The sequence below is a fragment of the Grampus griseus genome (genome assembly GCF_964374135.1).
Source record: "Grampus griseus genome assembly, chromosome: 2".
In the NCBI taxonomy this organism is placed as follows: Eukaryota; Metazoa; Chordata; class Mammalia; order Artiodactyla; family Delphinidae; genus Grampus; species Grampus griseus.
This window is the reverse complement of record NC_139018.1, coordinates 32,691,825-32,704,239: the sequence shown is the minus strand read 5'-3', so window position 1 is coordinate 32,704,239 and position 12,415 is coordinate 32,691,825. Positions and strand designations below refer to the sequence as shown.

The 12,415-nt window shown below is 55.1% G+C and overlaps 1 protein-coding gene across 1 annotated transcript in view; it reads left to right on the top strand.

Moving 5' to 3' along the window:
- GALNT16 (polypeptide N-acetylgalactosaminyltransferase 16) overlaps positions 1 to 5,786 on the top strand; it is a 98,139-nt gene extending 92,353 nt beyond the window's left edge. The window contains exons 13-15 of the mRNA XM_082682050.1: positions 945 to 1,086; positions 1,767 to 1,889; positions 3,661 to 5,786. Of these exons, the coding sequence (XP_082538176.1) occupies positions 945 to 1,086; positions 1,767 to 1,889; positions 3,661 to 3,798 (403 nt within the window). The 3' untranslated portion in view covers positions 3,799 to 5,786. The remainder of the gene's footprint in view (positions 1 to 944; positions 1,087 to 1,766; positions 1,890 to 3,660) is intronic.
- The last annotated feature ends 6,629 nt before the right edge of the window (positions 5,787 to 12,415 follow it).

The window sequence follows — 12,415 nt, the reverse complement described above, 5'->3', positions numbered from 1 at the left end:
TCTTTTACTTAACTGTATGTTTTGAACACTTTCCCACATTACCAGAGTCATTTTTAATGGCTAAAGGTTTTTTCCATCCTACAGATGAATCAGAATTTACTTAGCCCATCCCCTATTGTTGGATATCTAGGAATTTCCAATGTTTTCAGTATAAGCAGTCACTCTGAATGAATATCTTTTAAACTAAATCTCTGCACATGTATTTAATTATTGCCCTAGGATACTAAGTTACTGGAAGTGGGACAAAGGTGTGCACCTTTTTAAGGCTTTTGATACGTAATACCACACTGCCCTCCAGAAAAGGTGGTCAGTTTATGTTCTCACCCAATCCCACAGCTATTGCCAATACTAGGTAGTGATATTTAAAAATATATATATGTATATCTATATATATGTATATATGCATAGATATACACACATACACTTAAATATATAAATGTTTTATGTATGTAAATAAATCACACACACACACACACACACACACACGGTAAACAAACAGTGGTGCCTCTCTGATATGTATTTCTTTAATCGTTGGTGAGATTGAACACATTTTCATATTTGTGTATTTTACATTTGCCTCTTCAAAGTGACCCCTTCCCTGTCATTTCGAGATTGTTTATTGAGCCCACATTTGGGCCTCAGCCTCTCCCCAGCCTGTCCTCTTTCTGGGCTGGGGAGCCCTGGTTTCTGGTTTGAACCCTCTCAGGCCTGGCCTCCAGGGCAGGCCCTGGGGCTCCCGGAGCTGCCCAGAACCCAGTAGGGCGAGGCCCAGTCTTCCCAGAGGCACCCCTGCTCACCTCCCCCTGCTGCCAGGCCTGCTCCCCGGCTCCCCTCCCCACAGACACCTGGGTGCCCCGAGAGCTGGCAGGGCGCTACCCTCTGGGTAAGTGTGGGTAAGCCCGGGGAGGGCAGAGGACAAGCCTGACTGCTGCCTTTTCTCTCAGCGTCCCCGTGAAGGAAGTGCTCCCCGGCATCATTAAGCAGGGGGCTAATTGCTTAGAATCCCAGGGCCAGGACACGGCTGGTAACTTCCTGCTCAGCATGGGGACCTGCAGAGGGTCTGCCAAGAGCCCGCCGGCGGCTCAGGTAGGTGGCTTAGGGCCCCCAGGTCAGGACCAGGCACGGGTGGGGGCCTCCCTCTGCCCGTTCTCATCTTCCCTCTGCCTACACCTTCCACAAACCCACTTTCCCAAGGACCCTGCAAGCTGTCCCCTCCCACTCTGCTCCTTGGGTCTGCTCCCACCATACTCGGTCGCCTTTGTCGCCTGTCACACAGTCGCCCTATGGGCACCACCTGCTTTCTCCTTGCAGAGGTAGAAATGCTGCCCAAACAGAGTCCAGTTCTCTCCTGGGATGCAGCTGTGGTCCGCCTGTATATACAGGGCCTCCAGGACGCCTGTGTACACACGTGCGCAACATGAGTGCTGATGCACCATGGTGAACTAGAGCAGGTCATGGAGACCCCGGCGTGGACTGGCTCCCTGGCTGCCCTGCTCCCATGTCCTGTCTTTCTCCCCATCCCCTGAGCATCCCTTCATACGTCCTCTGGCCAGTTCCAGCTAAGCTCCCCCACCCCAATATTTTATTATGAAAAATTTCAAACAGAGAAAAGTTGAAAGAACTGTACAGTGATTACCCATACACCCATCCCTAGTATTTGTAGAAAATTTTACCAAAATACACAGTGTATTTGCTCTATCTACCCATCTATCCATCCATCCATTGCTGTACTTGTGGACTTGGCCTTTCTGCTCCCTGTCTTGCAGGCGTGGCTGTTCAGTGACCATCTCATCCAGCAGCAGGGGAAGTGCCTGGCTGCCACTTCCACCTCCATCTCCCCCGGGTCCCTGGTCGTACTGCAGGCGTGCAACCCAAGAGAAGGCAGGCAGGTAAGCCTTCTCGCCCATGGGCACGGGATGGCGGCAGCCCCGGGGAACACAGTGCGGGTTTGACATACAGACTCAAATAAGCCCTCCAGAGTGAGGATTTGGGGGACCTAAGCCAGTATCCAGGTCAAGTCTACTGTTTTCCTCATGAGGAAGTACGGTAAATAGTTGTTAAATGTCCATCCTGCATCCTGTGGCTCCTTGCGGACAGGGACTATTTATCTTGTCAACACTGTATCCCTAACCCCTGACAACCAGCACAGCCAAAATAAATGTGAGCGTTTACTGGGAAGCTGTGCTAGGAGTGTTACATAGGTCGTCTCATCTAATTCTCCCAGCAACCCAGCAACGTGCGCCCTAGTACTAACCCCATTTTAGAGGTGAGAAAACTGAGGCTCACTGAATTTAAGAAACATATCAGATCACGTAGTGGGGAAGGGGTGGAACTGAGGTTCAAACCCAGGTCAGCATGACTCCTAAGCCCACAGTCTTGGCCCAGCATATAGTAGGTGCTCAGTAAGTATTTCTTGACTGCTGGCTGATTGGGGAAACAGATCCAGCCACAGTGTTTTCCAAGCTGGCATGCTGGCCTCACGTGAGCACTGCCTTTTCCATTTGCCAAACACTCTCACGTGCCCTATTTTCATGAATCCTGGGAGACACAGGTCAGACCTGCCTGTTGAGGAAGAATCGGATGCTCAGGGCACACAGCAGCCAGTGACAGTCAGCCCCACTCCATTCCTGGCTGGGAGGGCTGCCCCTCTGCCCGGGAATGGACACAAAGGCCAGAGCTCTGGTCCAGTCCTTCCTCTGCCCACACCTTCTTGTAGCTCCCCCTGTGCCTGACCCTGGCCAGCTGCGGGCAGTGCAAGGGGCAGAAGAGTGCCTGGCGTTTTGATTCAGCCACGGGCTTTCCTCCCACCCCTGTGCTGTTGCCTGGGTCGGCTCTTTCTTTAGGGATGAGCGGCAGTTTGCTATTTTATTCTGGAAAAGCAGCCGGATCCTTCCTCTCCCTTCAGCCTCCGTGTGTGTGTGTGTGTGTGTGTGTGTGTGTGTGTGTGTGTGTGTGTGTGTGTGTGTGTGTGTGTGTGTGTGTGTGTGATAGGGGGACTCAAGTGCCCTCACCCTCCCATCACTCTTAATCTCTGCAGGGACGGCGACCAGTTCCCATTAAAGTGTGTAGGTAACCGGCTGCACAGCTGCAGGCAGAAGCTTAGAGCTCAGGAAGAAGAAATCTTGTTTGAAGGAGTAAAGGATTCACCTAGTCCGGGACTCAACCTCAAGGGCCTACAGAGTGCAAGTGGGGAAGCCCTAGAGGAGAAGAGTTGGGCCCAGGTGGGACTATGGCGAACAGGAACTAGGCTGACTAGCAGAGAGCAGGTCTTCGGCCACAACCGACTGATGCCACCAAAGAAACCAGGCCCATGTCTAAAGGGAAGTTGTAAATGCAGGTTTTTATGCGACGACTAAGCCACATTTTAAATAAGCACGTGCAGGCCAGACAACATGCATCTCTGGGCTAGACTCAGCCCGTGGGCCTCTGACCTAGACAGTGAGTTCTTCGTGCCAGCCTACGGAAGCCAGAGCGTTCAGGAGGAACGGACTTCAGGCTTGCACGTGGGGTGTGGCCACCTCTTCTGTAAGGACACACAGACCATTTAGATGGGGGTGTGTCCTAGGGCCACTTGCATCCACGTGTAATGAAGGGATGAACGCTATGATTATTATTAATCATTGTTTTCTCTTTCCCCTCCTTTCCTGCCTCTCCCCACAGAGATGGAGGAGAAAAGCCTCTTTCATCCAGCATTCAGTCAGCGGCCTCTGCCTGGAGGCCAAGACCACCCAGCTGGTGGCCAGCAAGTGCCAGGCCGACGTCCCAGCCCAGCAGTGGCAGCTGCTGCCTCACACATGACCATAGCCTGGGGCCTCCTGTACCTTTTGCATGAGACTTTGGGACCGGAAGGGGGTTAGGGTGGGGGAGTGTAAAGCGGGCCGTTTCCATCTCCTCACATTTCTGCCGGAATCATCAGCAAACACCACTGCCACGACACACGAGTCTCCAAAGCTTGTACGGGGAGGACGCAGGGGTGATGCCCTGCTGCCCTGGCCGCCACCCCGGCCTTGCCTGGGGAGAGGAGCAGGTCAGGATGCTGGACTGCTACTGGGCAGAGACTGGGCAGGAGCCCTGGCCCTTTGTTACCTCCCTTCACCCTTCCGAGGTCTGGACAGTGGTTGGGGGCCTCCCCTTGTTGGCTGGGGAGAACGAGGGCAGCAGCCCACACGGGTCCCGCTGGGCCAGGGGTCTGCCTGTGGGATCGGGCACGAGAGGAGAATGCGGGCAGTGTGGACGGGGGGCAGGCTGAAGGCGGAGGAAGGGGCAGCCTGCGGGGCAGGTGGAGAACAGCAAGAGGTAAGCAGCTCAGTGGCCTGTCCCAGGCAGCTGCTGGGCTGGGGGCGGGAGGGATAGGATCCAGGGCAAAGGATGGGTGATCTGCAGAAAGACGAGGACGGAAGAGCAGCATAGCACTGAAAAGGCTGGGTCTCTCCCCGGGGACCTAATTCCTCCCACACGTACCAGCCCCAGGGACAGTGCCTCCGGTCCTGCGCTCTGGTTCCCACGCCTCAGCAAGGGGCTGAAGGGGGATCTCCAGGGGCAGCCTCAGGACACAGTTTATTAAACAGATCCCACTTCTATGTGGATACGCTTCAGGACAAGACCTCTCCCTTGGGCCTTAAAGACCAGCGGGTGCCCTGGCTCCCTGCCCGGTCGTAGCGTGTGGACCCCATAAGGACAGACACCACTGAACAGGCCCATCCCTCTTAGTTTTTGACTCCTGCCTTCTCAAAAGCCCTTGCCTCTGTAGATACAGCGTTACAGGGTCGGGGGCAGGGCGGTAAGCACGGGACCTCCATTCTGGAGCATCCCTAGGTCATGGCTAAGCCAGCCAGGCTGGAACTTGTCCTCACCCCGCCCCACTGCAGGAGGGAGGCCCTTGGGGCTCGGCTGCTGCAGTGGCCTGGAGGCTGGCTGGAGGCCCCAGTCTGTGCAGAGCTCCCAGTTCCTTCTCACAACCACTGGGAGTCTCTCCCCTCCCCCAGGGCCTGGTCTTGGAACCGCTTCTGCTGTTTCCCACGTTCCTCTTCCCCCCGCCCCACTGGCTCAGGCAGTGTGATCTTAGGGAAAAGACTGGTGGTACCAGGAACCCTGGTGGGTCTCCCACCCAAAGCAAATCAGCCTGGAACCCCTAGGGAGTTCATGGATTCCAGAAGACCTAGGAATGTCCTGAAATGGTCCCCCAAATATTGCATTGTGTGCATATATGCATTTTCCTGAGGAGAGGGTCCATGGATTTCCCCAGCTTCTTACAGAGGTCCCTGATCGCCAAACGGTCTGGATTGGAGCTACCAGTCACTGGAGCTGCCATGCCCCTCCCCCTCCCTGCTGTGCCTCAACTGCTGTGGTCCTGCTCCCTCCATGCAGCCCTTGGGGCCGTGGTGCCCACACCCACCCTGGAGGGCTCTCGGTGGTTTCCTCTCACCTCCTGGCTCTGGCTGGCGTGCTCTCAGCAGTGCTCCTGTGCCCTAGCCTGAACCCCTGCGCTCCCCAGCACGGAGCCCTTGGCCCCCAGGGCAACACTTCTCCCATCCTCTGTGTGATGTTTCATCCACCGCCATCTCCCTTGTGAGTTTCCACCCCAGTGGGTAGTGTGGACCTTTGGGGACAGGGAACGTGGGCATCTCTCAATGAATGTAAGAGGACTGCTGCTCAGAGAGCCTTTGAGAGGGCCCCCTCCTTTCCTGTGATCAAACCAGGCTCAGCACTTGTCAGCTGTCCTTTGGGACGCAGCCCTATTCTGTTTTGCTTTTCCTCTTCCTGACCAAAGCATGTGCCACTCGCTGCCCCTGAGGACCTCATCTTTATGAAGAACTCCTGGAATAAAGCCACTTCTCACATGCACACGTGCACCAGCGCCTTCCTTTCTGACTCCAGAGCCAAGGCCTTCAGTGCCACCCTCCCTCTATTCTGGAAAATTGAAACTGAGCACGCTCAGCTCTCACCCCTCCTGCACCTGGTAGCTTGCTCCTCGGCCCACGTGCCCCCCCATACGACCCCAGGCGCTCCTGGAAGACAGGCTGGCTGCTCTGGGGGGGAGCCATCAGGTGGGGCAGGCTGGGACCAGAGCCCAGGCTCCCAGGCACCAGCCTGGTCCCTCTGAACTGCCCTTCCTTTCCTCTGCCACGCAAGACGGAAGTGGTAAAAACGCAGGTGGGACGATTTTCCTAGGTCGAAATAGCAAAGTAATTCCAGAAAGAGTCCTACCAGCCTAGCCTTGTTTGATGGGGTAGCAGATGCTCTGTCTAATGTTTCCATGGAAACCAATGGAAAGCCCCCACCATTTCTGTGATCAGAAGCTGAACCTACCCAGGTAAAAATAAGCACTGCCTCGGTGCGCACATGAACAGTAGTGGGCAGGCCAGCGCGCCACTAAGTCTCCCCGAACACAGCCGTTCCCACCCCCGCACCCACCTGGTCTCAGGGCTGCTCATACAGGATTCTCCAGAACTGACCACCAGGCCTGAGGGGCCCAGAGCAAAGCCCTGGCTGGTGACAGTTCCGAGCACACAACGTGGCTGCAGAGTCTGTCTGTCCCTCGTCCTCTCAAGGAGTGCAGCACACTGCCTGCCGCCTTCTCGGGCCCCTTTCCCGGCCAGGCTGAGCCAGCTTTCCACTTGGCCTCTATTTTCACTCCTAGCCTGAAGGGCTCTGGTGCTGGCTTCTCCCGAGTCGTGCTCTCTCTTGCCCTCCTCCAAGCCTAACTCTCCAGAGGCCCATTCTCTCTCTCAGCCCCAGTTTTTTCCTGGGAACTAAGACTCTTTGCCCTTAGCCAGCCCCTGGAGGAATCAGCAAAAGCCCTGGGGCCGGCAATTAACCATGGCCTTGGGCCTTACGTAACCCTAATGCTGCAGAAGAGAGTCTTCCAGAACACATGGGAAGGGGAGGGCGGGAGGGGTGTCTGCATGGGGCCAACCTCCCATATGTCAAGCGGGGAGGGGGTCCCCCGTCCCTGGGCATCTGTGACTTGCCTTCACAAAGGCTCCTCCCGGCCCCTCGGTATGGGTCTCCCCACTCACAGTTGGGAGAATATAACCCAGGCAACATCTCTGTCCTCTCGGGGGTCTGGCACCCCCAGGCCTGGGGAGGATGTCTTCCAGCGCTGAAGGGGTGTGGTCCTCTCCCACCATGGAACAGGAAAGGAAAAACCTGGAGAGGAAGGGCTGGAGTTCACAATGTCCACAACTTCATTCCCGACAATGTTCTCAGTGTCTGTGGTATTTCTGTGTGTCCCCCTTGATAGTCTGAGTCAGTTTCCTGCAGAACGAGGGACGGGGACCAGGGCAGCTTCTTTCATCTTAAAAGTCTTCGCTGCCAGGCCCTTAGCAAAGACCTTGAGATGGAGCAGGGTGGGCCGCTCTCTCCTGACCTGGCAACGAGTCTGTGGGCAGCCAAGCTGGATTGAGCCATCTGGGACAGCCCTCTGCTGTGGAACTCAGCCCCACGGAGTGTGGGCAAGGGTGTAGCAGGAGTGGGGATCCGGAGACCCCATCAGCCAGGTCCATCCCGCTCCGCCACTTACTAGCTGGAAAGTCATTTCATCTCTCAGCCTTGGTTTCCTCACCTGTGCAATGGGGGTACTCATAGCTCTCGAGGGTCTTTGTGAGGACTGGCTTATTTAACTACTGCGAAGCAGCCAGCCCTTTCTAAGGGCTTAGTAAGTGTGTGTTATTGCTGTTATTAACAAGCGTTTTCTGAGTGCCTGCTGCACGCCAGGCGCTTTCCTAGGGGTGAGGACACAAATATAAACAAGGCAAATGTTCTAGAACTAATGTTCTAGCAGGGGAGATGGACAGATAAATAGGCAACCGTAATACCAGAAGAGAAAAGCTACAGGGAAGGCGGGAGCTATGGGAGCAACACGGAGGGGCCTCTCACTGTGGCCTGGGGGCCGGGGAGTCATGATGCTTCCAGGGCAGCTGGAAATGACATTCTGGGCAATGCCTGTCTCGGGCCGGGTAAAGGGCGGGTGGGATGAGGCCTGGTGAGGCCCGCTGGCCATACTAGCCCAGCTGGAGGCTCAGCGGGCAACTGCCGAGTGGCCTTGGCTTTCTGCCCCAGTGCATTGCAGCATGGTGGCGATGTGGACCAGGCTGTAATCACAGAAGAGTTACAGATAGAAACTACAGGAGCCATTTAAACCCAGACAGATGGGCCTTCTGCTCCTTGAGCCAGTGACCACTCCTGCAGGGCTCAGTTTTCTTAGTGTGGGGAGGGCAAAAGAAAGGGTGGGATGAGATGGCCTGGAAAATTCAGTGATTCTTATCTGGAGAGAATGAATACAAATGACCAGCAGGTGTTCAGAAAGACTCGCTTTCTTCTTGCTCCCTGGCTTGGGTTCTCTCTGACCGCTCAAGCCGTCTGAAAAGCAGGCCTGTCTTTCAACAATTCTTCTTTCAAGTAAGTTGTCTCTCAAGGTGCGTCCAGATAACCCGCTGGAATCACTTGAGGTGCTTGTAAGCGCGTTTGTGCCCGGGCTCCCACCCAGACCTGCTGAGTCCCAGTTCACCTGCGTGACGACACGTGGCCCGGCTGATACGACGCATGTCGAGTCCGCAGTGCTCTGAAGCAGGAGGGAGAGAAAGCCGCGCAGGGTAGTCAGGACACAGTGCACAGAGGCCGGCTCTGGATCGTGTACGCTGAGTACAGTGGCCCTCGACCCCACTGCGAGAAGGAGAAGCCAAGGGGGAGCTGGATGAACGTGGGGACAAGATCTGGGAGCCAGACATCGGAGCCAGACCGGCGCCCCCATAAGGAGAAATGCCCCCAGCTGGGAAACCCTCTTTGGGAGGGGAAACCAGGGCTGGCAGGAGAGTCTGGGGTTCTGGGTCCAGAACCAGGAGGGAAGAGTCTCCAGGGCCTCGTCGGGACCTCTGCCACCGTCCGGGTGAGAGGCGGTTGCCAGCGCAGCCGGAGGCTGGCTGCAGCACGGGTGACCCTTGGCCCCAGCCCTCTGGGGTAGCTGCATAGCTCCGGGCTCCTCTGCTTACAGGCAAGGGCAGACCTTGCCTGGATGACTCTGCTCTCCAGAGCCTCTTCTCCACAGGGGTGGGAGAGTGGGGGGTTGTTAAGTTTAAGTCAGGTCACAGTAAGCAGTGGGGGACAGCAGGTGTAGCAGCAGAGTGGTGCTGGGGGCCCTCTGCTGGGTGTGTGTGTGACCTCAGCCCTGGGCTCATGTCCTGCGGCTGTCGGGGGAGGGCAGGGGACTGACGGATGCTGGGAAGGTGAGCAGGCTCTGGGCAGCGGTTTGGGCTCCTTGTGGATACCCTTCCTGGGTCATGCAGACTCTCACACCTGTGGTATCCTCACCAAGCCCATAATGTGCTGAGCGCCGACCCCACAGAGGGCACAGAACAGGCTCGGAGGAGCCGTGTCAACCACCGACGGTCAAGGCCATCCATCCCTGGACACCAGGCAGCCAGGCCAACCTCAGCTCCCACCCTCTGTTCCTCACCCTGCAATCCAGCCACACTGCTCTGCGTCCTGTTTCTGGAAGTTGCGGTCTGCCTTCTCTTGTCTGTACTTTTGTGTTTCTTCCGCCCTCTACTTGTCATCTCCAAGGGTTGAATGCTATCCCTTTTCCAGGCAAATGCTGCTTCCATAAGGAAACCTGCCCTATCTCCCACCTGCCTGAAAGCATCTCTCTGGCCTGTTTCTTCCTCCTCTTGAATGTTCCTCTCCCGCTGAAGTGAGCACCTTCCTCCTTATGCTGGGAGGTGGACTTTTTTCTGTTGGACTGCAGCTCCTTGATTACAGGACCTGTGTCTGCTCCAGCTTCATACAGCACTTCCCAGCACAGTACAATACAGCTGCAGCACAGAGCCCAGTTCTCAGACTCACCGTGAGTGTTGGCTTGTCGAATGAATGAAATGAAAGATTCTAGCTGCATTTCACTGCTTGGTTTGCTTTTGTTTTGAGTGATAAGGCATTTTTGCATTTAGGAATCAGTACACTGCATTCAGAAGGCACTCAAACTCTATTTGTTCATTTTCCCTCTCACTTGTCTTTAAAAGCTTAGGATCTTCAAATCTCCACCCTTCCTACTTATTAGTTGTCTCTGAGCCCTCAGCAACAATGCACTGGTGGATTAACGGACTGAGCATTTCCTGGGATCCCAGAACTGAAGAGGGCTACCATGTGCCTTGTCTCATTTGGTGTCCACACCCCCATGAGGCAGGTTCTGGTGTGCCCACCTTAGGGATGAGGGAGTGGCGACTCAGTCAGGAGAAGAAACTTGCCCAAGGACAAACAGCAAGGTGTAAACTCAGTCCCACAGAGGTGCAGGTGAGTGGTTCTCAAAGTGTGGTCCCACAGACCAGCAGCCTCAGCATCGTGTGGGCACTTACTAGAAATACAAACTCTTGAACTCCACCCAGACCTATTGAATCAACACTGGTGGTGGCGTTCAGCCACCTGAGTTTAACAAGCCCCCAGGGGATTCTGATGCACCCTCAAGTTTGAGAGCCACTCACTGGTTTGGTGACTGAGATGGGTCCTAGTCTCCTACTGGAGGGCGTTGGTCACCACCTGGCACAGAGGGCTCAGAGAGCTGACGCTGTGTGTGGCAGACCTGGCCTCTGCTAAGTAGGCTGCCAGATATCTCCGGGGCAGAGGGTGGGTGGGCAGGGGGCTTGGCCACGGTTTGCTGCTGAGCCAGATGTCACATGCCAGCTTTGCTTTGTATGATTGATGAGTTTCTTGCCCAATACCAGCCACAGATGGCCGACTTGGTTATAGAAGAGTTTCCACCCCAGAAGATTCATGAATCGAGGAATCAGTGCTGCACCTCCCAAGCCCACAGGATGGGCATACATTTTGCCATGAGTTATATGACTAAGTCCTTTTTATGGGTCATCCAGCTGATGACATTCATAGCCAGTACTATCACTTATCCACCAGTCACTGACAGTCACACATTTCAACTTCTTTAATCCTAACAACAACTCTATCAGGTAGGTGTTTTATCATCACCCTGTTTACAAAGTAGGAAATTGAAGCCCAGAGAGGCCAACACACCTGCTCAAGATTACCCAGCTAAGCTGGAGGTAGAGCCAGAATTTGAACTCATGAGGTCTGACCCAGGGTCCAAGCTCCTTACTGCCCTTCACTGCCTTTCATATATTAGTTCATATCCTCTTACTAACTCTGACACTTCTGTATTGTTATTTCCCCATCTTGCACTTAAGGAAACTGAGGCCCTGTGCAAAGCTCTCAGTCTTATTCCAGGGCCCGAGGTTTGTCCCCCTACACCCCAGTTCCTTCCATGGCTGATTCCTGAAGCCTGAGCGGTAGGGTGGGCCAGGATTGGCTCTACTATCATCTTCTACAGATGTAGAAACAGGCTGAGAGGCTGAGACGCCCAAAGTCACAGAGCAGGAAATTGGGAGCCCCAGGAGACCTGAGAACGTAACCTTCCGTGACACAGTAACAGAGGCAATTGCTGATGTCTCTGCCTGGTGCCAGGCTCCCCCTCCAATGCTCCGGCCCCACAGGCCAGGGTTCTCTCCTACACTGTCTGCTTTCTCCCTGCAGCCTGGCCAGGGTACTGTTTTCCACACACCTTCCTGCCAGTAAGTTTCTTTGTTCTGCATTATTTCTCCTCAGGCCCTAGTTTTGTGCTTGCTCAGGTGGACTCTCCTTTTGCACACTAGCCCCTGTGGCTTTGTCCAGCTCGGGTGGGGACTTGAGGGTTCTTTGTGGAGCCTGGGAGATTCACCCAGTTCTCACCAGGCACCTAGGTGGTCTTGTATGTTCGTCAAGCACCTGGGCTTGTTTTAAATTTATAACCCAGTGTGTCCGTCCCAGCTATTTCTTGGCTATTTACCATGTGACAACAGGGGTGGCGAGGAGAGTTCTGGCCTGGCAGTAAGAGAACAATTGCTCCAACTCTAGCCCAGCCCTTTATGCGCCAGGTAATCTCCAGCACGCCACTTAGGCTTCCTGAGCCTCAGGGTCCTCAACTGTAAACGGGGGTGATGTGGGCAGAGGTCACATGAGAAAATGTCTGTGGTCAGAAACTGGAAAGCATGTGCAGCCTTCTGGAAACTATCAGGGAGGGTTTCTCTGACCCTGGGCCAGGCCAGAGCTGCCAGACCCCGAGCCTGTGGGTTTCCCAGCTGCTAAGGACGTTCTCCAGCCAACAGGAGACGGCCTCGCAGCTCAGACATGGGGGCCCGAGTCCTGGCGTCTGCTCTGTTCCTGAGCTGCTGGTCTGGCTCCGAAACTTTGCTGGTACCACTTGCTTTTACCTTTGAGAAGCAGAGAAGGTTGACTCAGCAGGGGACTTGATGTTCCAACAAGGCTTTGAAAAGCTTCAGCCTGGTGGGGAGGGCCAGGATGGGAGCCGGGAGGGAGGGTTACAAGGCAGAAGCGTGGTTCCATCTGGGGTCCTCTCTCATTTGCGTCCCCGGCCTGA